The sequence below is a fragment of the Orcinus orca genome, chromosome 7 (genome assembly GCF_937001465.1).
Source record: "Orcinus orca chromosome 7, mOrcOrc1.1, whole genome shotgun sequence".
Classification (NCBI taxonomy): domain Eukaryota; kingdom Metazoa; phylum Chordata; class Mammalia; order Artiodactyla; family Delphinidae; genus Orcinus; species Orcinus orca.
This window is the reverse complement of record NC_064565.1, coordinates 104,298,164-104,323,278: the sequence shown is the minus strand read 5'-3', so window position 1 is coordinate 104,323,278 and position 25,115 is coordinate 104,298,164. Positions and strand designations below refer to the sequence as shown.

At 41.4% G+C, this 25,115-nt stretch overlaps 1 protein-coding gene across 4 annotated transcripts in view; it reads left to right on the top strand.

Annotated features, from left to right (window-relative positions):
- Window positions 1-1,010: 1,010 nt before the first annotated feature.
- Window positions 1,011-25,115, top strand: part of EPHA4 (EPH receptor A4) — a 142,000-nt gene continuing 117,895 nt past the window's right edge. For 3 of the 4 annotated variants that reach the window (XM_033426865.2, XM_004262662.3, XM_004262663.2), the window contains exons 1-3: window positions 1,012-1,168; window positions 4,214-4,281; window positions 8,406-9,069. In XM_033426865.2, coding sequence (XP_033282756.1) covers window positions 1,078-1,168; window positions 4,214-4,281; window positions 8,406-9,069 — 823 coding nt within the window. In that variant the 5' untranslated portion in view covers window positions 1,012-1,077. Of the gene's footprint in view, window positions 1,169-4,213; window positions 4,282-8,405; window positions 9,070-15,083; window positions 15,349-25,115 lie in introns of those variants that run through there. The other variant, XM_033426866.2, reaches the window with a different exon arrangement.

Sequence of the window (25,115 nt, the reverse complement as noted above, 5' to 3'; positions counted from 1 at the left end):
ACCAGCGCAGGGGAGCAACGGGAGCGCAGGGCGGCGGCAACCGCTCCGGGCAGCCTCCGAGCTCGGGTTTGCGGCAGGTCCCGGCACTTCCACTTCAGCTCTTCGCCTCTACCCCCCGGGCCCCGAACTTGCTAGGCCCGGTTCCAGGGACTCCCCACGGGGAACACACAGTTGGCTCCCGGCAGCCAAGGCCATCTCGGGGCGCCTTGCCGGGGTGGGGAGTCCTGTCCCGGGGGCCGGGGAGGTGGACGCGCCTTTCCCTCCACGGCTGAGCGCGGAGATGGGGCCTGAGGGGGCTTCTCCGTTGCTAGAAAGTCTTTCGTTCAGTCTCTGGAGACAGGCCGAGGGCTGCACTCGACGTTGGGGACTGATTAGGTACCGCTCTCCAGGCAGCTGGGAGCCTGGGAAAAAAGCAGTAATCAAGCCACAGAACTCTCCCCAAAGAGCATTTCATATGTAGATGCACCACAAAGGCACAAAATGGGGCCAGGAGCCAGGTAGCAGAGAGAGGCCGCGGCCGCGCGCAGGAGTGAACGTGTAGCCTGAGTCGGGGCGCGCGGGAGGCGAACACTTCGACCCTCAGAAAAAGAGCAACAGCAAAGAGGCAGGTCAACTTGATACTTTTTTTATTGCAATAAAAGAGCATTTTCCTCCATCTCAAACCGCCCGAGGCGTAAGATTGGGTTCCCACCCTTTCCTCGGACTTCCCCCAACCAATTCAGAGTCTTTCGAAGCTCCTTCCGCCGTCCAGGGGCTGGACCGCTGAGATGCGACCAGGGGACCCGCTGCTTCACTCCAGCAGGGGAGGGACGCGGCAGAACTCGCCCCCTTAATCCCGGGGAGACGAAGCGCCCAGCCGAGCCGAGTGGGCGGGGCATAGGGGCGGGCTCTGCTCATCGGGGGCGGAGCAAGGCAACCCCTTCTGCGCTACTATTGGCTGCAAGCCCCGGACTGGCGGGTGCACGTCACGGGCCGGGCCCACCCCCTTGGCAATGTCTTCAGCCTGCTGCACTCCTAACTTAAGCATTTATTCCACTGGGATAGAAGCGGCAGGAGCAGCGTTAGCACCGGCGAACCATGGCTGGGATTTTTTATTTCCTCCTCTTTTCGTTTCTGTTTGGGATTTGCGACGCTGTCACCGGTTCCAGGGTGTATCCCGCGAATGAAGGTAAGAACGGGGCGGCCTTTCTGCGGTCTGGGACAGAGAGGCGAAGATCGGCGGGTGAATGGTCCCCGGGAGCGCGAGGCCGGAGAGTGCAGGGGGATCCCGGTGCGAGCGGTCGCCTTGACTCCGGAGAAAGGGGTCTGGAGCGACGGGAACCGCGAAGGGAAGGCGGGGAGCGGCCGGGCAGCCTGCCTCGGGGCGGTGACCCGTGCGTGTGGCGAGGTTGCCCAAGTTTGTAGCGAAAGGACAAAGTTTATCGGCATCCACCGGCGAGGGCAGCCCGAGGTGCCCCGAGGGGATGCATGGGAGACAACGCCAAGAAAACAAATAAATAAATAAATTTTGTGGACCTACTCCTACCGCCACTTTACCCACTCAGCCCAGGTCGAGGGGGAACGGAAACCTGGAGGTCCCTGAGGGTATGGTGGTGCTCTCGGGTTCTTGCGAAAGCTTTGCGAGCTCTGGTTTCTGCAAAGTTTCCCGAGCCCTGCGCTTCCCGGGACCTGGCTGCCGGGCCTCCGCCGCGCAGCGGTCGTGGCGCCGCTCGCCGGTCGCCGGTGACCTGATTTGATTGCTAGCACACGGCGTCAGATACCTTTCTCCCAGCCGGGCCCCCGTGCCGTCGGGGTGCGATTGCTGGCCTAGGGGACACCAAGCTCCTCATGTCACCCCGCAGACCTTGGGAACCCGCTGGCAAGCTGAACGTACTCGAGTTTTAGCTTTTTGCCCCTACAACTGTACACCGGGTTAGTTTGAAGGGAACGTGCCGGACCAACTGGATCAGTGTAGGTGCTCAGTTTTATGTGCGTCTGTTTGGACATGCTGGAGGGCTGTGTGTGTGTGTGTGTGTGTGTGTGTGTGTGTGTGTGTCTGTGTCGGGGAGGTGGGGGTTTATCATTTAGTTTCTGATGATCTCAGAGAAAGGCGAGTTGCGTGTGCGTGTGGGTATGCGCGCGCGCGCGCGCATATGGGTGTCTGTGGGTGCGCGGGTGTCCGCGTCGACGCGGACAATTGTGTGCCTGTGCTCGAGTGCCCCGATTGTGTGCGCTTATGTTCCGGCGATGCTCGCGCTCGAGCCTGCGCGCAACTGGCTCGCCGACTCCTTCACCTCCCCACCCTCCCCCATCCATCCATCCATCCATCCATCCATCCATCCATCCGACTGTCCATCTCTCCAGGATCCGTGCATCCATTCCCGTACAATCTATCATTTTCCCTGTTCCGAAGGAGGGAGCCAAAAACCAACTTAGCCTTGGCTGGGCGGGCGGTGCCAAGAGCTCGCCGGACGCAACCTCCCAGAGATTCACACACCTGCCGGCAGACAAGGCTTGGGAGGAAAGAGGCGCTCTGTCACCCTTTCGATCTCCTCTCTCCTACCGACGTGGGCCATCTCGGTCCCTGCTGCCCCTCCGTCCCGGGGGTCGTTCCTCTGAGCGGTATCGTGGATCCCGCGTTCTCCTGACTACTTCGCACTCTTGTTAGGACGTCCCCCAAGACCTCTCTGCAGCAAACGCAGAGATTTTTTCCTTTTTTCCCCTTGTTTTTTCTTTGGGGAGCAAAACTTGGGAGCCCTAGACAAAAAAGGCGGTGATGGAGCTGTAGGCTGATGTAGAAAGGAGGGGGGTCAACCCCTCTCCGACCCCTCCTCCCCCTTAAAAATTAATTCATTTTGTTGCTTTTTATTCCCATCACGTTTTCTTTTCTCCCTTTTACCCTCCCTTTCTACTCCCTTCCTTTTTTTGTAAATTGGGTCTTATTGTTCCCTTTGTGTCCCTAATCCACCTTACATAAATCCAAATGGATGTAGCGGGCTTTTCTCTAGAGACCAAGAGGAGAGAAGGGGGGGGGGCGCAACTCCGGGCGGGAGCGACCCAGGGAAGGCTCTACATTTTAAAATAATTAACAGAACCTAGGAATTCAGGTTTCTCGGGAAAATCAGGAGAAAGAGGCTCATTTTTAACTACTTTGACGTCGGGGTGAAATGAGAGGAGAGGTGGGCAGAATTCAGGGGCCGGGGGGCGATACTGAGAGTTGGGGTGCGCACGAGCAAGGGTGAAGGTTTCTCATTTCCCACCCCTCCCCCAGCCTGAAGAGCCAGCCTCCCTGATCAAATTAATAACCCAGTGGTTCCTTTGAGATGGGCCTTTCGACCCCCAGGCCTGCAGATCTCGGTGGGAAAGACAATGTGAAGAGTTTAGGAATTCATTGCGTCGTTTTCAATGTTCTCGGTGCCTAGGACTGTTCCAGCGTGGGCGGGGTGCGACCGTCGTATAGCCGCCCTCCCGGTCCCCCCAAGCTGGGATGCATACTCTTAGGTGTAGCACAACAAGCATACTAAATCTATTAGGCAGTCCTCCATAACTAAAATTTAAACCAGTGATTTCCTCTTGGGGGAAGGAGTCTCCGATTGTCTTCAAAAAGGCCAAATAGAATACTTAAGTGTATTTGCATTCTAATTCCACACGTCTGCCATTTCCCCCTTCTGAAACTTTGATATTTAAAAAAGCAGCGGATACCACATCCAGGGCCTATTTATTTGGTGGTGGAAGAAAAAAAAAAAATGGTAGGGGAGAGAGCCTTTTCATGACCCTTTTGAGTACTCTCTGATAGAATTCACTTGTGGCTCTGTCACCATGATGATGAGTTATGCGGTCATCTGAAACTTGCAAAAACAAATAACTCTAGTAGATACCAGACAGAGATGAATGCAGATTTTGCTTGGGAGTGTAACTGCCCTACATAGATATATTTATTTTTTGAATTGTACTTGAGATTCTCAATTCATCCTTTTTAGAAAAAGAATCAACTGAGTCCTGGGATGGAATTTTAAATGCTAAGCAAGTTAAATAAATAAGAACCTGCAGATTTAAAGAGGGGAGAAGATCGAGTGAGTAATGATTATTTACATAAGTGAGACCGGGTTTAGGTTTTGATCAGAGTTGGATATGCACACCCTCGGCACATATGGAAACGCTCAGGCAAATGGTTTTTTGTAGTATTGGCTTTTTGCAATTGGAAATTAATCTATTTTTCTTTGGTTTTTTGCAGTTACTTTACTGGATTCCAGATCTGTTCAGGGAGAACTTGGGTGGATAGCAAGCCCTCTGGAAGGAGGGGTAAGTTCCGAATTGCTCTCTGATCCACAGGGTAAAAAGGAGTGATTAGCAACTTTCTGAGAGTCCTAATGGCGTGATTCTTGTTGATTGTGGCCGGGGGTCAGATTTCCGCCATGGCCTATGAAGTGAATTACGCTTTGTTGGAGAAATCCTATACTCCCTTTGGATAGCTCTGTCATGGAAGAACTGGAATCCAAAAGGGGTTTCCAAACTAGGAGATTGGTGGAGGCATTGCCTTAGATGCCTATTTAAGACTAAAACACCAACAAGAAATACGATCTGGGGACCAAATTCGTATTTATGCCTATTGCAGTGATAGCCATGAAGTCCTGGCAGGGTTAATTTTAGAGCAATTGTTCTATTTCCAGAGGAGGAAAATGAATAAATAAAAATACCAAGGAGAGAACATTTCTAATTGTACCAGGAGCAGGTTTAGTTCTGTGTGTGAGCAGCGGGGGGCTCTGTAACTTGCTATGACAATCTTAAATCAGCTGCTTTTCACTTGCGCGCTGAGAGAAAGCCTTACAAACTTGTACCAAGGGCAACATCTATGCAGAAAAAAAAAAAAAAAAAAAGCCCCAAGTTTGGCATTGTTGTTACTAAATATGAAAGTTAAAGTATTTGGAATCTTGGATCTTTGGGGACTGGGGAGGCTGGATTATAGAGTATGAGAGGGCATCACTGTTCATTTCTTCTTGAATTTGCCATGAGAATAGAATTAGGTCAATAGCCACATTCTCCTACCCCATCCTCCCCCCTTAATAATAGGTCAGAATGAATCAGCTTTGGAAAGAAATCAGTACAATGTGTAACTCTGGCGTCTGCCAAACTGAAACTCTCAAATCCTTTAAAAATTAAGCATATCATCCTACCTTTACATGCCTGATAGTCTACGACTGAGCCATTTGATTAAAAGCGGTGGGGGTGAAAGATTAGGAGTCTTTATCAGGCAAAAATTGTAATGCCAGCACCCAGTACGGCGCTCCACACCTGGCCATTGAATAAACAATAAAGGATTGAAAAAAAATAAAGATTCACAGAAACTGTTATAGAAGATGGGCTTCAAAAATAAGACAAGGCAAGAATGGAAAATTTTAGGCTTTCTCCAAAGCAAGTCTTGTCATCCATTTGAAATAAAATGGAGACTGTCCTGCCTTCCTGTTTTTCGGCCTGAACTTGACTGAAGTTGGTTGGGTCTCTGCTGAAAAATTCTAGTCTGCCCTCAAAACCATTTTTTTTTAAAGGGAGGGAGAATGATTGGCAGGTCTCTGGCAGTGTAGACAGGCTATATTCACCGCTGATTGCAGGCAATTGCCCTCATCCTTTGAATGCGAAGAAAGGTACAGCTTTATCTTGTGAGAGTCAGACTCTTGTTAATCCTATACCCTGGAAAGGTCATTGATTCAAGGAGGCTTTCCCATGCTACACCAGAGGTATTGCTCTGTAGGCCGAATGTATTAGAACTGCTGGCAAAACTGAGGATGGAAGGTATCAGTACTTGCATTAAAAAAATTAATGAGCCTTATTTTTCTTACTGGCTGTTCCCAAGTTTGAAGAGAGGATATGTCTAGTATGATTTTGGACCTGACTTGTTACACTAAATATACATGTGACCTATTGAAAAGCAAAGAGTAACACATTTTCAAGTACAGTTCATGGTCTATCTAGTTTCTGGGAAGCTTTTATTGCAACTTAATATGCTACAGACATCTCCCTCCCCCCACCCCAGCTCCCAGAGAACTGTTGAAAGAGCACCTGGTCACTTTTTCTAGACACAAAACTTCTTTTGGTTGTCTCCATGCCCCTTAAAAAAAAAAAAAAAAAAATACTGTGCATAGCTGACTGTACACAACCCAGAACCTTTTATGGGTAGAATATGGACTTCTGAATATAGAATGTATTCCTTCTCTTTCCTTAAATACCATGTGTGTAATGTTTTAAATATTGTTAGGAAACATAAAAAATGAAATTTTATTTGTGTATAATAGAATTAGTCCTTCCGAACTACATAGTAGCCATTGAGAAATTATGTGCCAAATTATAAAGTTTAATTAATTTCTAGATTTTGTAATAAAGAAGACTTTTTTGGGCCTAGAATGAAGGGGTAAATTGGATATCTAACAAGTAGGGGGTGGATTGGCTTTAAAAAAGTCTTTCTGAGTGTAAAAGCATATTTGAATCTTTGGATTATTCTGAAATCTCTACTTATTGTTAGAACAGTTCACATCTTTCTTGGCTGGAAATTTGAGATTATAATTTTGACGAATAATGACATTTATTTGTTTGTGGTTGTTGTTATTTTTAAAAAGAAAAAGAAACCTTATGTGACAATACCACCAGGTCAAAAATGAATTGTAGTCACTGTTCTTTCATTTTTCCATCAGAACAGCTAAGCAGAACATGAAAATAATGGAAAGTGATGGTTTCTGATGGCAACATTGTAGCAAAAACCTAATTTCTTTTCAGTGTTCATTTAAAGGAGTATACTGAGTTTCTGACACTGATTGTAAAATGCAAAACTAAGGGGAGATTTGTCCTTGTTCTGCTGAATTGATCAATGTGTTTAGACAATTAAGTTCGGGCTGGAAAATTCGAATTAGACCTGAATTATGTGTATGAACTGTGGAGATATCCCTATGTGCTTTCATTTACATTGATAAATGTGTTTTTCCATATTTCCTTTGTTCTGAGATGAGAAGCATGCTGAGTAGGTTTTTTTGAAGGTGGGGATCTATTTTTGGATTTACATGAATTTCCCCCAAATAAGTAAATTACTGGTGATTTATTGCTTAGTGGATAAAAAGAAATTTTAATCACCACAGGGCACTTAACTCTCCCAGTTCTAAAACTTTCATAATGGTGGCAGATGAAAGGGATACAGAATTTTATGCATTATGACCCTTCACATAGTAACATTTCCATCCATTAATAGTAACATTTCCATCCATCCAATGCACAGATGGGAAACCTGTTAAAAGATATGTTATGATTCTGTGTACTTCATTGGCTTGAATGGAGCTTTAAGTATAGCTATTACAGAATACAAATTTTTTTTAAACTATCTTTTTTCTTCTAATTATATTCATGTGTTAGATACTTAAGCTGATTTATACCAGATCTATATAAAGGAATTACTGTAGATATTAATGAAGAATTGGAGGCTGTCTATCAGTCTGGTAGGAGCCCCAAATTATCTTGCTGCTTTTAGGATTATTTTAAAAGCCACAGCGAGAAGGAAACTACGCTAGTCACAGTGAATTTTGCTGAATGCAGATTAGCCCACTATGAGAGTCTCTATGTTAGGAAGTAGATTGAAAGAAAACCTTACTATCCTTCTTTAATTTTCTTGGGCTTTGACTCATAAATACCACTTACTGTTTTATTCTCAATATCCACAGTCTATTTAGAAGCAATGCACGTGTGCATTCGTGTTTACTTTGTTTTAAAAATAAGAACACTATACAAACTTTTTGACTGAATACATGTTCTTGAAAAGTGTTCTACCATTATAAATGACAGTGTATTTGAGAAATCTAACCATAAAGTTTACTCTCTGTCTTCCCAGGATTACGAAAACCAAAATGATGAGATTTTCTTTACCCCTTTAAAGAGTAGTGACATCGCCAAAAAAAAAAAAAAATATATATAGACATTTTTTTTTTAGGTATTAGAGAGCAGAGTTCTGACAGGAGCACCACTGATTGACTGATAACTGTCTTCCTTTGGCAGACTCTGCACTTCCTGCTCTTAATTTGCAGGTCTCTGCTCAGTTGTTGAAACAATACACATACTAGTTTTTTCATTTATGAGTAAGTTTGAACTGTTGTCACTTGAACTTGTAGCAGTTGTAATAGGTGAATTTGAGGTTGTTAGACCACCACGAACGAGGAACTGCTGAGAACTCAAAAGCAATCAATCCAGCAAAGCCTCTGGATCTGAGGCAAAAGAGTGAAAATTAAAATACTTTCCCAATATAATATCACCTTGGTGAGGAATTAGCGCTGGGTAGCTTTCTTTCTTACTGCAACAAAAATCATCACTGTGCTATGAGGGTAAAATAGAACTGATAAGTCACGGTATGATGAAATGTTTGTAATCGATGCATTTCCTTTGGATCTGTGCAGTGGGAGGAAGTGAGTATTATGGATGAAAAAAATACGCCAATCCGAACCTACCAAGTGTGCAACGTGATGGAGCCCAGCCAGAATAATTGGCTGCGAACTGATTGGATCACCCGAGAAGGGGCTCAGAGGGTGTACATTGAGATCAAGTTCACCTTGAGGGACTGCAACAGTCTTCCGGGTGTCATGGGCACTTGCAAGGAGACGTTTAACCTGTACTACTATGAATCAGACAACGACAAGGAGCGTTTTATCCGAGAGAGCCAGTTTGCCAAAATTGACACCATCGCTGCCGACGAGAGCTTCACCCAAGTGGACATTGGCGACCGGATCATGAAGCTGAACACGGAAATCCGGGATGTAGGGCCATTGAGCAAAAAGGGGTTCTACCTGGCGTTTCAGGATGTAGGGGCCTGCATCGCCTTGGTTTCGGTCCGAGTGTTCTACAAGAAGTGTCCGCTCACCGTTCGCAATCTGGCTCAGTTTCCAGACACCATCACAGGGGCCGATACGTCTTCCCTGGTGGAAGTTCGAGGCTCCTGTGTCAACAACTCAGAAGAGAAGGATGTGCCAAAAATGTACTGCGGGGCAGATGGTGAATGGCTGGTACCCATTGGCAACTGCCTATGCCATGCCGGGCATGAAGAGCGGAATGGAGAATGCCAAGGTAAGGAGAGCCATCTTGTACTTTTCATTAGGGCTGAGTGCACATAATTAAATCAGAGATGAGACTAAATGGAGTAAAGCCAGTAATTAGCAGCCCCTGTGGGATGTGGTGGGACAGAGGGGTCTAATGAGTAAGTGCTACAGCTCCAGGTGGCAAAGCTAAGACGATTCTAATACTGACAAAATAAATGATGCTGCTGTAATCAGCAGAAGGCCAAACACATTTGCTAACAGGCACTTAGATCTGAACCGGCTTGATGTGCCCTCTGAAATGTAAATGAACAAGCTGAAGAAAGGCCCTGATTGATCCTTGCTTAAAGAGGGCCGACACATGTTCGAACCATGGTTCTCCTGTCCGTAAACATCTCTCCTCGTGTGGATGTGTACATGAATGATTTAAAGGTGGAATTAGGATTTGTTGTTCCAGTTTCCTCCTGCTGATTAAAATTGAGCTGTGCGAGGAAAGTCCAGTTTTTCCTGCCTTGTGGACCAGTGTAGACATGGCCCAGCAAAGTGGAGTGGCAAGGTTTCAAGTGCCTTATGTTCCACTGAGCACCCATTGATAGGGTTTCCAAGTGAAATGAATCTTGATGAAAGACCTCTTGATTTCCCTGAGGAGGTGATAAAGAGCTAGGAAGAGTCTTCTTATTCGATCTGTGGTCAGAGGCAATAGTAAATTGTAATCCATTTTGATTATTGAGTTTCTGAAGAAATCCAGATTTTTTTATCATGTTAATTACTATTTATCATATTACTAAGGTGACTTTTTTTTTTTTTTTCCTCTCACCTAAAGTTCTGTGTCTGCAATTCCCTCTTCCCTTATTTCGCCTTTCTGGGGAGTTTGCAAACTTGTCTTCTTTATGGCAGCTTTGTGTTTGAGGAAGGACTGGGAGTAATCCATATTTATATGGATTGCTCATGTCATGTGTGGATTAAGGCTTAAAAAAAAGCAGTTATTCCAAGATTTTAATTTTTGCTTGGTATTTATTTTCAGTGGTTATTAATAGTCTGCTGCTGCCAGTCTTATTATGGTTACTACTAAAGCGTGTAACTCTTGGTCCCATCTCTGGAACAGATCAGATTAATCTTTTCTCAGGGTAATTGTTGAACTGTAGACTGCATTGCCACATGGTTCATCTGATTTGGCGATTAAAGAGCCCGAAATAACTGACTGCCAAACAATTTGTCTGGCATTTCAACCATCTTAATGACAGGGTGGGATTAACTATGGAGCAATCCACTTGACTGATTGGAAATCAACAGTTATAACCTAAAGAAAGTTGCATTTGGGGTAGTTTGGTGTCATAGAATTATGCATTTCTCCTTTCAGAGTTCATAAGTGTCATTCTTGATCTGCTATAGTTATTTCTAGGCATAGCTAACAATGACTGTCTTTTAACTGCATTGAAAAGTAAAACAGAATAAAGGCTGGCAACCTTTTCTGTTGACCTAGAGTCAAAAGGTAAACTTGTGAACTTGAAAATTTAAAGGTTGGAATTTCAAGGGTTTTCTTGTTTTGTTTTGTTTTTACAAAGGTTGATTTCTTGCCATTTTGTTAACTCTTGACTTGGCAACTACTAGCTAAGCTGTACCAAATGGAAACCCTGAAGTAGATTCTGGTATTAACATTAGAAAATACGTGAGTGCATTGTTACTGGCACTGAAATTACAATCATCATAGCAGGAAGAGTGAAATGAATAGGGCAGTGACATTGCATCACATTTTAGAGTAAATTATTCTGCCTTTTTGATTTTTGTAAGACAGGACTTGCACATCTTTACATTTCAAGATTCTTATATATATTTAAACACACACACACACACATTGTCTTCCATTTCTTGCTCAAATGTTCATGCTTCTGGCATTAGTACATTTCTCTGTATCTAACGTCATTGATTTCCAATTGTCACAGAGCCCAGTAACTCATACATTGCTGCACAGTGAGACTCCTTGACATTTTTACAACCCAAATGAGAAGGAAAAGAGAAAAAGATGGAGGGGGAAGTGAATGTAAAGGCAATTGAACATGGTAGTGGTTGGCTTTATGGAAATAACCTTGGGAATCCAGTTCATCATCATGTGGTCCATGGAAAGGGTGAGGCTTCATGTTTTAGATCCAGTCCGTTTCTGAGCAAACTGTTCCTAACACAAGGCGAGATATTTAATGGAAGGGGAAGGTTGATTAAGCTATTTTTGAGAATCTTTGTTCTCTGCACTCTTGCTACCCAGGTATTTTCTTTGCTACTTGTAAAATGATTAAATCTTTCAAGAAGACACTTTTTGCACAAAACCTTGCACTTTGCTTGTATTTAAGACTACCAGGTAAGAATCTCTGATGAATTTAGGGAGGAAGAAAAAACTTGAATGACAACAATTCTAAAATTCCAAATTTGAGTGCGAATTTTTAGGGATAACTCAAGACTGTAAACGTCTTAAGAGTAATGAAAATGGTTTCCTCCATCCGTGCCATCATTACTGGAGTATCAGGATTATCTAGGAAGAGCAGAAAGAACATCAACACAAGGAAGTGTGTCTCAGTTTGGTCACTTAGCTGCAAGACCTTGAGCATTTCTTAAGCCCTCTGAGCCTTGGTTTGTTCATCTATAAAATGGGTTGATAATAATTGTACTTAGCTTAGAGACTTGCTATGAGGACACAGTGATGTAAAATTAGTAAAAATCACCTTTTAGATCATAAAGCATTAATCTGATGTTAATGCTAACATTTCCTTTATCACTCAGCTCTTACCAAGGTCATAGCTGTTGAATTTTAAGGTTGTTGAGTTAAAATGGTAAAAGGGAAGTCCATCTTACAACCGCTCTTAGAAGTCAAGGACAAAGATAGGAAGCATTGCCTTTGCCCTAACAAAGAATAACATTCATTTGAAAATGATATTTGGAGAGTGTCATTTTTCTCCCCTCCCCGACAGGAAAGAGAACTTTCTTCTGAGTGAAAGAAAAGTGATTTGGAAGTGGGACAAGAAAGACCAGGGCGTAAAGGGAGCTTAAGAAAGGATATAAAGGAGAATGGGCAAGTCTTCAGAACTCTGGCTGCAGGTTCCTCCCCAATTGTCTTTTCAATGGGTCTGCTGTGGCAGGACAAATAGAAGAACAGGTGAAAGGTCACCTACTTCCTCATCCATCTTCCTTGGGGTCTGGGAGGTCAGAGTGAAGATTGATTAAGATCTTAAATGTTTGACAAAAGATCCTTGGGCAAAAATGGCCAGGGCGTGTGGGGGCCTGGGGTGTGCTGTTGTTTGCATCTAACCCTGGTCATCGGCTGGAGTCCTCAAGGGACCTTGGGGACAGGACTACACTTCCTCTTGGAGTTCTTACCTCCAAGCAGTACATGCAAATGCAGACGGAGGTGAGTGGCCGCGTCAAAAGTGTCAAGAGCGGCAGGGTGATGGCGGGCATTGCCCTTTGAAGCAGCTGCAAGTTCATTCTGCCCTTGAATACCATTTTCTGAAATGATCTGGCTCGGTCTCAGCAGGACAAAAAAGAGTGTGAGCCACTCATTTGTCTTCTCCAGGAGAATGTCTGCCTGGTGTTAGCAGTAGTTTGAACTTGCCTAGTGATTGGGTGCAGCGGATAAGTAACTGTGCTAGTTAGTAGGAAAAAGGAAACAAAATCCTCCTGAGACATGTCCCCCCCCCGCCCCCGGGAGGGAATGTTCCAGATGTTTTACAGGGCTGTTTTATTACCTCAGAAATATTAAGCAGGAGGAAGAGAGGAAAAGATTCTTTATTAACTTATTCTTTGCTTAAATAAAGAGCTGAACAATGAAAGGGAAGTCACAGATTTACTCTTTGTGAAAGATTAATAAGCAGTATTTTCAGAGAGCATGGATAAAAATAATACTAATGAAAAGAAAACATTCTTATGGAGTCACTTAAGGCCAAATAATGCTAGGTAGGAATTAAACCTTGCTTAAATACATAATTTTGCTGTAAATTGTTTGGGGTCCTCTATATCTAGGACCTATATTATATATCATTACATATATGATACCTTCATATCAGCGAAAGGTATCTTATTAAAAGCTCTTTTGAGAAAGAACGATACAGAAATAAATGCTTTGATGGCTGTAAAATAGTTCCCATCTGTGCTCTGAAAAGAGGGAGAGGGCTGTGTTTAGACAAAAATTATTACTTTGTTTTCCTAATATATTATAGAAGGACCGTAGGAGAACGCAGTACGGGGAAGGAAGCATTTAAAATATAGTTCAGAGAGATACTGTTATATCCTTTCCACTTCTGAAATTTGTCTTCTACCTTTGAATCATGTCTTTAAGAATCAATTGCTCAAGTCACATGGCTGCTTTTATCTCTGGCTTTGAAGCATGGCTGTGATCATTGAAAGACACGATTCTTTACATCTGAGAAGAGCAGGGTTTAATTATTGTCCTTTTCCCGTTATACTTTTTTATTTTCCCTTCTACGTGTGACCAGGCTTCTTTTGTGAGTGTGAATCAGGCAATGGTCTCTATTTGGGATTCACCAAAGCACCACGTAGGAATTACCTCAGGGATGTTTGAATCCGATATTTAAGATTTGATGATTTATTTTAATCTGACTGAACTTCCTTGTACATTTCAAAAATGAATTAAGACACAATTATTCTGTTAAGACTTGAGTCTTTAGGAGAAAGACAGATTAAATGGCTTTTCAGTTACTACAGCGCGAAACAGAGGTGGTCATGATACGTGTTTGACTTTCACATCGTTGAATTTTAATACTTAGGTTTTTGGGGGGCAATTTTTTTTTGCATTTAATTAATGAATTTAACATTACCAAAGAACTGTATGCTTCAGACTCTTACTCCAACTTATTTCTGAGTTCCCACTCTTTATGATTTGGTAGATAATGCAAATATATCTATATTCATGTATTTTAAAAAATTATGGAAATGGAATCATCTTCTTGTCATCTTGTTTTTAAGATGCTTGACTGTTTGTCATGGACATCACTCCATATTAGAGAATATAACTTTTCTTCATCCTTCATAATTGATAATATTCTGTAGTATGAATAGATCATACTTTAATTTTTTTCCTTGTTGGTTGATAGTTAGGGTGTCTTAGTTTTTCCTGGTAATATTTTTAAGCAAACACTTTAATTTGTAAATCATACGTGTACATTTTTTAAAAATTTGGATTAGCCTTGCTTTGTTATTTTTCTGGCTTTATCATGGACAAGTGAATTTAGTAAAACTTCTTGACTATGAGCATGGATGTGGAGGAGGTCAGTCTAGGATAACCAGACAAGTAACACCACTGACAATTAAGGAACACAGTGGAGTCTCATTAAATGTTCATTGAATGAATGAATAAATAAATGCATAAGGTATTGTGGCCTGTTTCATATTAAACATTTATTTGGTGGAGTAGTGTTTCATGGAGTCAACATGCTATATCAGAATCTTTGCATGTGACTCACATATTATGAGGTCCTTTTTTGTAATTCCTACTTCAGTTGGGTCTTAACTATTTTCAGCATGTTTATGAACCATCTCTATGATCTGAATGTTCAAAAATCTCTGCAGCCCACGAGTTAACATAGTTATTAGCACAAAAGGGCTAAGACCTGCCTTTGAAGTTGGAGACTTGAGTTTAGTTTCTAGGTGTGCTGCTTAACCAGGTGTGCAATCATGGTCACTAACTCAACCTCCCTAACCTCAAGTTTACCTCTGCAGATTGCTGACAATGGTATGTTATTATGTATGATACACACATATCAGCATGCATGTACCAAGGGTTTAGCACAGTGCCTAGAATGATTAAGCACTAATGAAGTGGAAAATGTTATTGTTAATTTTATTGTTGTTTGATAGAAATATGGTGACAGTATGGGCTATTAGGTCATTGTCTGTCCAACAATGGAAACCGGTTTAGGGTTTGAAGTAGATTTTTTTGGCGGGGGGAGAGGTGAGGGCAGTGGTGACATATGCAAGGGTGTAGGGGATGGTATGAAATGGCTGTTCTTATCTGCATTGATCAAATCCTCTGTTCTCCAGCCTACTGCAGTGATTCTCAAAGTGTGTTCCAGCTGGGTTCCCCAAGACCCTTTCATGTGGTCTGCAAGGTCAAAACTTTAATACTGATATGTCATTCGCCTTTTCCCTCCCCTTTTCTCATGAATGGAGTTTTCCAGAGGCTACCTGATACGTGATAGCTCATCTCATCAAATTGAATAGAGAAGCAAGTATGAGAATCCAGCTGTCCTCTATTAAGCCAGGCGTTTAACTATGTCACTCTTCTCACTAATTTTGTTTTAGAAAATAAAGTAATTTTTTTCATTAAAACATATTGTGTTAACATGTAATGGGTTTATTATCGATACTTTTAAATAAGTTCCTCTCAGTTTCAATTTCTAATGGTAAATATTGGTAGCTTTAACCCACATAAACAAAAGCACGTTGGCATCCTCAGTTGTTTCTAAGAGTGTGTAAAAGGGTCACGAGACCAAAAAGTTTGAGAACCGCTGCACTGGTCCATCAGCTTTTTGTTTTTCTGGCAGGTACAGAGAGTGTACTTCTGTCTTTAACTTTAAAGTTAAAGTAAAATAAGAAAGCTCTGGAAACTTTCAGAATCTGGGAGATTTAGGTAGCTTAGGAGAATGACATTTATTCAACCCTTTAGGTGTTTCTATAAAATTAGGCAACAATTTGTAGCCCTTAGCTTTTTAAAAACGGTTTATCTGTGTCCAATAACATGCCTCAGTGCTCTCTTAAGTTTTACTGTGCTTGTGAGAAGGAATGATTAAAGAAGGCCTCAGCTGGCCCCTGGACCCTGAGAGACTGTATCTTTTTCACTTAGGGCCTAAAACCTTTCTCACTGTGTCCCCTTCCAGCTGGTACCTCTGAGCTATTTTGGGGGGAGGAGAGCAGGTGAGGTCACTGGGTCCCATGATCTGGAGGGTAATTAATAGTCCCATGACTAAATGGACATTTTATGAATATTCAGAGTCTGTTTGGGCTTCTGGGGAAACAAGCGGGTTGGTGCCGCTGACAACTCCCTTTGGAGACACGGAGCGTTTTCTGCGTGAATGCGGGTCGTCAGCTGTCCGCCTAGGGTTGCTTTTGCCGGCAGCAGATTCCTCATTTGCATATTCTGTATGCGCCCTCATGCAAAAGAGCACACCCATTTCCCCCTTTCACAAAGGCTAGAGGGCTTCCTTTGGAAACTCCAGCCAAAATCTCCTTCTGTTTATGCAGAACCCAATGATTTAGACACCATGCAAATTAATTCGGTTTTGATTTGAATGCTTCCAGAGATTGGGGGTGTAGGCGGAGAATGGGGTATTTGCACAGGGCCCTTTTTGTACACAACTCCGCACCCTCCCCGCTCCCCCACGACCCAGTGTGTCTGGTTGTCACTCCCCGGGCCCCTTGCCCCATGCAAAACAACCCACGGTACCGATGCTCTTTTTTTTTTTTTTTTTTTTTGCGGTACGTGGGCCTCTCACTGTTGTGGCCTCTCCCGTTGCGGAGCACAGGCTCCGGACGCGCAGGCTCAGCGGCCATGGCTCACGGGCCCAGCCGCTCCGCGGCACGTGGGATCTTCCCGGACCAGGGCACGAACCCGTGTGCCCTGCATCGGCAGGCGGACTCTCAACCACTGCGCCACCAGGGAAGCCCCCGCTGCTCATTTTACTGTGACCTTTGGAAAGGAACGTAGTCTTGGTGAATCCCTTGGCTTGTGTGTTTAGTGACAGTTTCAGCTGGAATCTTGCTGTTCTTTCTGAGGAGGGAGGAGATGGCACTATTCAGATTATGCTAGGAATGTTTAGAAGTGGCCCAACAAAGGGCTTAAAACATTGTCAAGTAAAAGATAAAATTCTTGGAGAAAGATTTGTTAAGGTCTCAGGAAATTCCCAAAATAGGCTTTAGGTCACTAGTGGGCTGGACCTATTCACTCATTCAACAAATAGAAACTGAAAGCGTATAATGTACAAATCACCATTGGTATTTTCATTGTGTTAGTGTCCTTTATCTATGAATGAACACAACCATCTTCATACCTAGAATCATGATTAAAATCTCTTACTTTCACTTATGTCCCAGATAAATTTCTTTCAAAGGCGTAGTAACTATAATTCTGTTCCTTATTCTATATGTATATTCGCTTTGGGTTGAATATTGCCTTTTGAATTCCTGTCTTCCCATCCCACCCAGTGTCTCCAAATTTACTTAACCTTTGCTTTATTCCTTTAGAATGGTAATGCGAGCACACTTATATTTAACCCAACAAACGTCACTTTCCGCTTGAAAACAGCACTGTCTTCAGAAGGCCGTGATCATATGTATTCTATAAACTAGAAGAAGAGGACTGAGCATGAAATGTTTTTGAAGTTCAATTAGTTTTGAGTTCGCACTGATTCACAGGGCAGCATAGGCAGACTTTGCAGTGTAATTAGGCGGAAGGGCTGGGTCAGCTAAAACAACATCGAAATGTAGAAGAGCTTCGCTTTAGCTCCACGTGGCCTGACAGAATTTGATGATGCTGTTCAAAGTCGATTTGGGATGGATTATTAGGATTAAAGAACACCAGAAGGCTCTGTACTTGGTATAGTCTCTCGTGTCATTAGTGGATGAGAAAATTCAGCTGCTTCTCTGGCTCTTGTTTCGAAGAATGGATTTAAACAGACCCACACTTCTCAAAGGTGATCTTACTAACCTCTTCTTAATAAGTTACAGATCTCCAATGGCTCAGAATCCTGAAAGTACCATTTGAAGTAAGTTGATTGATAATTATCATTTCCCCTACGTGTACAGATACTTGCCACAGCAGTGCAAAGCTATGGTACAGTTTCTTAATTACCCAGATAATCCTGTTTGCTTGTATTTTTAAACTATGAAGTGCTGGGTAATTATTCAATTCTTAATAGAAGGCAAATGGCAATGTAAACAATAATTAGGATGTTAGACAGACTAATGCGCTTCCGAGCAAATTGGATTTTTTTCATACTGTTCAGCATGAAGTCCCATAAAGCTAACAATTTAGAAGCAAGGCAAAAAAGGTTCCATTTGGTTCATATTTTATGGCGTTATCCCTTCATGGCTTGTTTCTGTGAATAGCAGTTTGCCCCAATGAAGCTGGCTGCGCCCAAGCCAACTGTTTCCTCTGTAACAATCGCTTCCCTGCTGTTTGACATTTGGCGATGTTCTCCCAGGCCTCCAGATTGGTCCTTTGTCTGCTGCAGATCCGAGGGGTCAGAGGTTAACAGAATACTGATTTCCTCTCATAATACCATACCAGGTAAATATGGGCCAAACTCATGATTAGTTAAGACACAGCTAAGTAAGGAGTGCTTTTCTCATGGGCTTTTGTCCTTAAGAACTTCCCTGATTTGAGATGCTGAGTTTCCCAGCTCTTTCCTTCCGCAGCGGCATCTTCATTACCAGAGCTGCCGTCTCTTTTATATAGCTTTTTCCGTTAATAACCATTCACAACTAACAATATATCCCCAGAAATACATGACCTGAAAACTGAGCAAATCATCACGTTGGATGAATTAATTTTACCAGCTTAGCAATACTTTGCAATCTTTACACATTTAATTATGTCTTGTAGTCTTATCTGTACTGCGTGTTTCATGGATGAAATAATAAACTGATAACAAAGGCGGTAGACAAAGATCCTTTAATAGTGGTGCTCTTACCCGCCCTCCATTTTTTTTTTTCAGTCCAGCCTTCATGGTGTGTTGCCAATTAGAGGTATAATTAAACAAACAATTTTATTCCCATTTTCACCATTTATGGAGATGTCCAAGCATTCATCAATATGCTATTAATATTTTACATTTAATTTAATGTAAATTTACATTTACATAATTAATATCAGTTTAATTATATCAGTGTTAATTTTTCTCCTAAGGATTAATGTAAGCTACTCAATAGGTTATATCTTAATTGTTCATGTTGGACACACAGGCTGTAGAAGTTTAAAGTATCTTTCAAACATTCTGTTACTATCAATTAATTAATGCAAAGGCCACCTTTGTGTATATCCCTATCGCATTTCTATTTGGCCAACCTCCTTCACATTGCACTGTGACCTTGATGCTTAGATTCATTTGTTTTCAGTTTTAAGTGTTTGAAAAAGACATCTCTCCTTTGAAAAACAGTTTCCTTTTGAAGTGTCCAGCTTGGCACTGACTGAAGCAGCCCCCGGGCCAATTAGCATGTTAAAAGAATGGGTCAATACCTTTCTGCTTCCTCCACCCTCCTTGCTCTCTTCTGAGGGGGAAGAGTTTTGAAGAACCCTAGGAGGCTCTTGACAGATGTGCCAGGGAGACTTCAAGAGGATTGTCGATTGCCCTGAGTAGGGAACATTGATGGTTTGATCTAGTGCCCAGACAGCTTCTCTTGGCCATTTGAAAATGGATGCAAGAGGCACTGACAGCTTCAGGAAAGCTCTAGCAGTTCATGTAATTTTGGAGAGGATTAGAAGAAAAGTGTTGGGAGAAATAAGAGATCAATACAGGGGCACTAGTTGACTTGAACTCACCTTTAGCTGTTAAACACTACATTTTGTAACATTTAGCCTATGCACATGGAAGACTATTTTATAGGTTGGTTTTTTTTTAAGGGTTGTGTAAAGCCATGCATTAGAAAAAAACCATAAGCAGCCACTGATTTTTGAGAGCGGACTTGTAGGTAATTAACACTGTAACACTTCTAGTACTTAAGATGCAAAGGTGCTAATTAACTAATGGGAGAAATTGAGATTTCATTACTCTGGTCTCTAACGAGGAGCCAGCAAAGATGTGCAGCTGAAAGTAATATTTTGAACAGTCAGGTTTCTTTTAAAGCCTTTGCTTTAGGAACTGCCTGTTTATCCTAGAGTTTTCAATTAGCACTAATGCAGGGCTACAGTAAAACAATATAAAAGCGCGGTAATTTTGCACCAAGGAACTCCTGTTGATGGAAAAATGAGAACGTTGTCTTTGCATGATTAAAAAGAAAAGCTTTCAAAAAGTTTGAAACTCACCACCTGAGGGGCCCAAATGGTCTTGCTTTAGGAAGTTATCCTTCACAGGACAAAAAAATGGCTACTGTACTGAGCTAAACAAAGCCCAGTACATACTTTTTTCTAACCTTCAGGAAGGATTCTGGGATCCTCATTTACAAAATGTTGTGGCTGTAACTATTTTAGTAATTTTTAAATGGGTACTTGATAAGGCAAGAATTTTGCACTATGATTTCAGCAATTGTACTGAACTATTATCGGATCTTTCCTTTTCTTCTAGAGGAACAAAGTCATTTACTGAAGAGAAGTAATGTCTGACCTTATAAAATCACAACTATTATTGCAACTTTAAAAAATAGATACACTAAAAAGAACTCCTACCCCCCTCAAAAGGATCGTTGACTTCTACTACGGATAATGATTGAAAAACAGAAACCTATTGAGTTTTCCCAGTATTTCCCATTATATTTTCTAGCTGGTTATCACTGATCTACAGGAAAGCTATTGATTTTTCTATGTTTATCTTGCATCCAATCTTTTTCTTGAACTGCCTTGTGAATACTAATAGGTTTTCAGTTAATTCTCTAGGTTTTCTAGAGAACTAAGAGTTTTAGGTGCAAGCAATCATATGTTTTTCCTTTAAAAAAATTAAACCTCTTATTTGTGATTTCTATCTTACAAAATTGGCCAGAATTTTCAGGCCAGAGAAGAATACTAGTGTAGATTGTAAGCATCTTTATTTTATGCCCAATTTTAGAGGGCATAATTTAAGTATGCTGTGAGATATATTGTCTTAATATCATATTTCCAATTTTTAAACATTTCTAAGGAAGAAGGGCTTTTGAATTTTGCAGTGCCTTCAAGTATCTCTTTTAGCTATGTGACCTTTCTGACTTGCTGTGTTTATGGGATTGAGTATATTAGTAGATTTTTCTGAAAATAATCCGTAAACTCTCTTTGCATTTGTGGAAAAAAATCCTATTAGGTGGCAGTAAATTTTGATAAATAGTTCCTTAAATTCTATTTGTTAATCGAAAATGGTGATGAAGAGCCAGGATTTTGGAATAAGAATTTAATTTTAATCTCAGCTTTACTTACAATGTGACAATGGGCTCTAGGTACTCAACTTTAGCACTTTTGTTTTCTCCTCTGTAACAGGAGAATAATGATACCTACCCCATGGGTAGCCTTAGGATTAAATAAGGCAATGTATGTAAGCCTTACTAGGAAGTGACATCTATTCAGCGCTCAGTAAAATGTAGAAATTTGTATTATTTTTATTTTGAATTTTTAATAAATAACCAATTGATATTAACCTATATATTCCCTTTTTCTCTGTCTTTCTCTAACTGTATCTCTTTCTCTCTTTCTCCCCTCCTATTCTTAGCAGGTTTTAGGATTATAATTGAGTCATAAAGTTAATTACGATAGTTTTCCATTTTTTAATTAACATTGGGAAAGTTAGTGTGCAGGGGATCTAGCTTTACTCTGCAAGTTTGAAAGATTTCGCCATTAAAACTGGCTCTAGGCTGTGCACTTAGGATATGGGCACTTTTCTGTATATTTGCTAGACTTCAATTAAAAAATGCAACAACCCCAACAGGAAACTGGCTCTGGAACCTCATTCATTTGCTTTTCTAGTCACATAAGTGACTCTTCCAGTCCATAGTTAGATGTGCTCTCTGACTCTGATCTGGGCTGTTCCCAGCCTCTGTTGACTTCAGGGCTGAAAGCACAGATGCCACATTGCTCTCCTTTGTAATTACATCACTGAGATTTCTCATTACGTGTGTAGATCTTAAACATATAAGTTAAAGGCAATAGGATCGTTCAACCTGGAGTTAATGCATAGGTATGGTTGAGCTAGTCATAAATCAGGATCCTGGCTGTTAATGAGGATCTAGTTGAGATGATATTTAATATCTCATTAGGAAAAGCTACATTTCACTGCAGAGTGAATGTGGATGCAGCTCCTCTGAGCTGTGGTGCTTTGCTCTTTTTTTTTTTTCTTTAATTGAGAGAGAGAGAACTTGAAGTGACAGATTCCCTGTTCTAGAAACATCTGGTGTTCCTTAGAGCCGCAACTTTGACATCATAATCTGTCAATATTTTATATTGGTTTTGAGGATTGGTAAGCTTCATTTTTTTTCATTTCAAATTATTCTGTGGGCCTCATGCAAGCTACACGAGGACCAGAGGACAGATATCGCCTCAGTATAAGGAAAGACCCATCTAATATTTTGAACTAGACAAGAGTGGAATGTGATGCCTTTTGAGAGGATGAGTTCCCCTTTGAAGCTGGTGTTCACACTGGCTGGATGACCCCAGGGCATCTAACTGTATCCCTCCAGTAAGAGATTGGAGACCCTGTGTTCCTTAAAAGGTGCACCATTGTCATTTTGGGCAGGATGATTCTTCCCTGAGTGTAATATTTACCAGGCACTGCGGGTCCATCCTGTGCACGGTGGGTATGCACTTTGCAAGGCATTTGGCATCCTGAGTAGTCCCTGGGCAGTAAATGCCTATGTCATCCTCTAGTCACTGTGACAGGCCAAAACCTCCCCTCACGTGTCCAACTGCCTCAGATATGTTTACTAATCTCAATTGCAAGCTTCTAAACTAGACAAACTATAAGATAACTTACAACTGTTGAGATTCTAAGATAGTAGGGTATTTGGTCCCCTGTTACAAATGTTTCATATTTCCTATAGGATAGGTAATTCAGGTCTAGGATCTTTTTTTTCTTTTTTTTAAATATTTATATATTTGGCTACGCCGGGTCTTAGTTGTAGCACGTGGGATCTTCGTTGTGGCATGCAGGATCTAGTTCCCCAACAAGGGATTGAACCAGGGTCCCCTGCATTGGGAGCACGGCGTCTTAGCCACTTGACCACCAGGGAAGTCCCAGATCTAGGACCTTATAGCGTAGAAAAGATGGAGAAGCTCTTCAAATACTCCCGGCTATCAACCTCTCTATTTTTAATTTCCTTAAATCTAAGTGTACACCATAGCATCATCATCTGTTTCCCCAATAGGAACCAAGTAAAGGAGATGGGGAATGTCTTTTGGAAGAAATTGCTCACATGTTATAAAAGCATCTGTAATGATGACCAACAACCAGGTTCCCTACTGACTTATTTAGTCCTAAAACAGCCTTATAAGGCAGGTAGTGTTATTATCCCCATTTTATAGTTTGGAAGGCTGAGGCATGGAAAGGTGCCCAAGGTTATGCAGACTACTTAAAACAATTTGAAACCAGGTAGGCTGGCTCCAGCCTCCAAGTTGCCAACTCTATACCATACTTTCCCTGGGTAAGAAGTGTTAGAAATCAAGAAATGTCTCCCCAAGGTAACTAACAATATGGAATCTGCCTTGTATTCTTACAAGGTAAGAAGAACATTTTAAATGCCTGAGTTATAAACTTATGTAAACAGCACCCTGTATTTACTCCAAGATTTGTAAAACACTCGTCTGCCAATGGGTGGCCTTTATATTATTTCAAATGGCCTGGCAAAGAGCAAAATGTGACCTTGCAATTATTAGAGCTGAAGACCTTGTCATAGTGTGTTACTGAACAAATTATTCTTATTTTGACTCTGAATCACAGCACAGAGGGAGGTTATAAGCATAGATCCAAGTTTACATAAGACAGAACATCATCTCCTCTTAACTGGAGGACAGCTGAACCAAATGAGAAATTTTTTGATTTCTCAAATGCTGTACAATAAATCCAGAGCTATTTAGAAGGAAAATCAATCTAAAAAGGAGGATGAACTTTTCATAATCTAAATGTTGGGCTTGTGCTCTTATGCTGGTTCAGGTAGAGTATTTATTTGCAAATGTATGCAGAAAAAGAAAGAAATGGCAACAAAATCATTTGTGATGCAATTCATTTCTGCAATAAAGCAAAAGGAGAAAAAAGGTGAGCTAAACATTGCAAATGGTGGTATATGTGATTCCTTCAGCATCCACACAGCCATTCTACTTCCCCCCCCCACCATTGTGTTGCTACGTAGTGGCTTCAGTGGAAATGGCTCACCTTTCAGCACCTACAATCAGCTACATCCTGAATTGTTCTATTATGGAAGTCTCAAAAATTCTTTTTGTGGGGGGCTAAGTCATTTAGAATCAGGTTTTCTGTTGCTTGCATCACAACCCTAATTAATAAAAGAGGTCATTACTTTAACTGAAAACTAGTCTTCTATAGACAAATGTTTCACATAGGAAGCATAATGTGTTTGCCCAAGTTGAGTAGTTACTTTTCCAAAAGATTCCTTTCTAGTCCTATAAACAACGAAAACATATTGGATGGCTATTTTGTCCTCCCTCCTCAGCCTGATGGCAAGATAGACTCGTTTGGGTTCTGTTGCTAATAGGAGAGAGAACCCTCTTCCGTACAGTGGCTTTGTGAAGTGAGATATCTCTCTTCTGAGTGTTGAAGAATATTCAAGCCCTAACGACCTTAGAAATCCTTTGTTTAGTTCATGCTTCTCATATTGCAGATGAGAAAACTGAGGTTCATATTAATAAAGTATGTAATAAATTAATAAAGAGGTACAAACTTCAGTTACAAAATAAATGAGTCATGGGGATGAAATGTACAGCGTGGGGAATACAGTCAGTAATAATGTAATATCTTTGCATGGTGACAGATAGTATGAAGACTTATCGTGGCGATCATTTTGTAATGTATAGAAATATCGCTACGTTGTTCACCAGGGACTCACATAGTGTTCTAGGTCAATTATACTTCAAACAAACTTATAGAAAAACAGATGAGATTTGTTGTTACCAGGAGTAGAAGGTGGGGAGAGAGGGATTTTATAGATACATACTACTCTCTCTAAAAAAGATAAACAACAAGGACTTACTGTATAGCACAGAGAACTATATTCAATATCTAGTAATAACTTATAATGGAAAAGAATCTGAAGAATAATATATATACATATATCTATAACTGAATCACTTTGCTGTACATTTGAAACTAACACAACCTTGTAAATCAACTAGACTTTAAAAAAATTAAACATTCAACTAAAAAAAAAGTGAAAAAAAAAGTAAAAAAGAAAGAA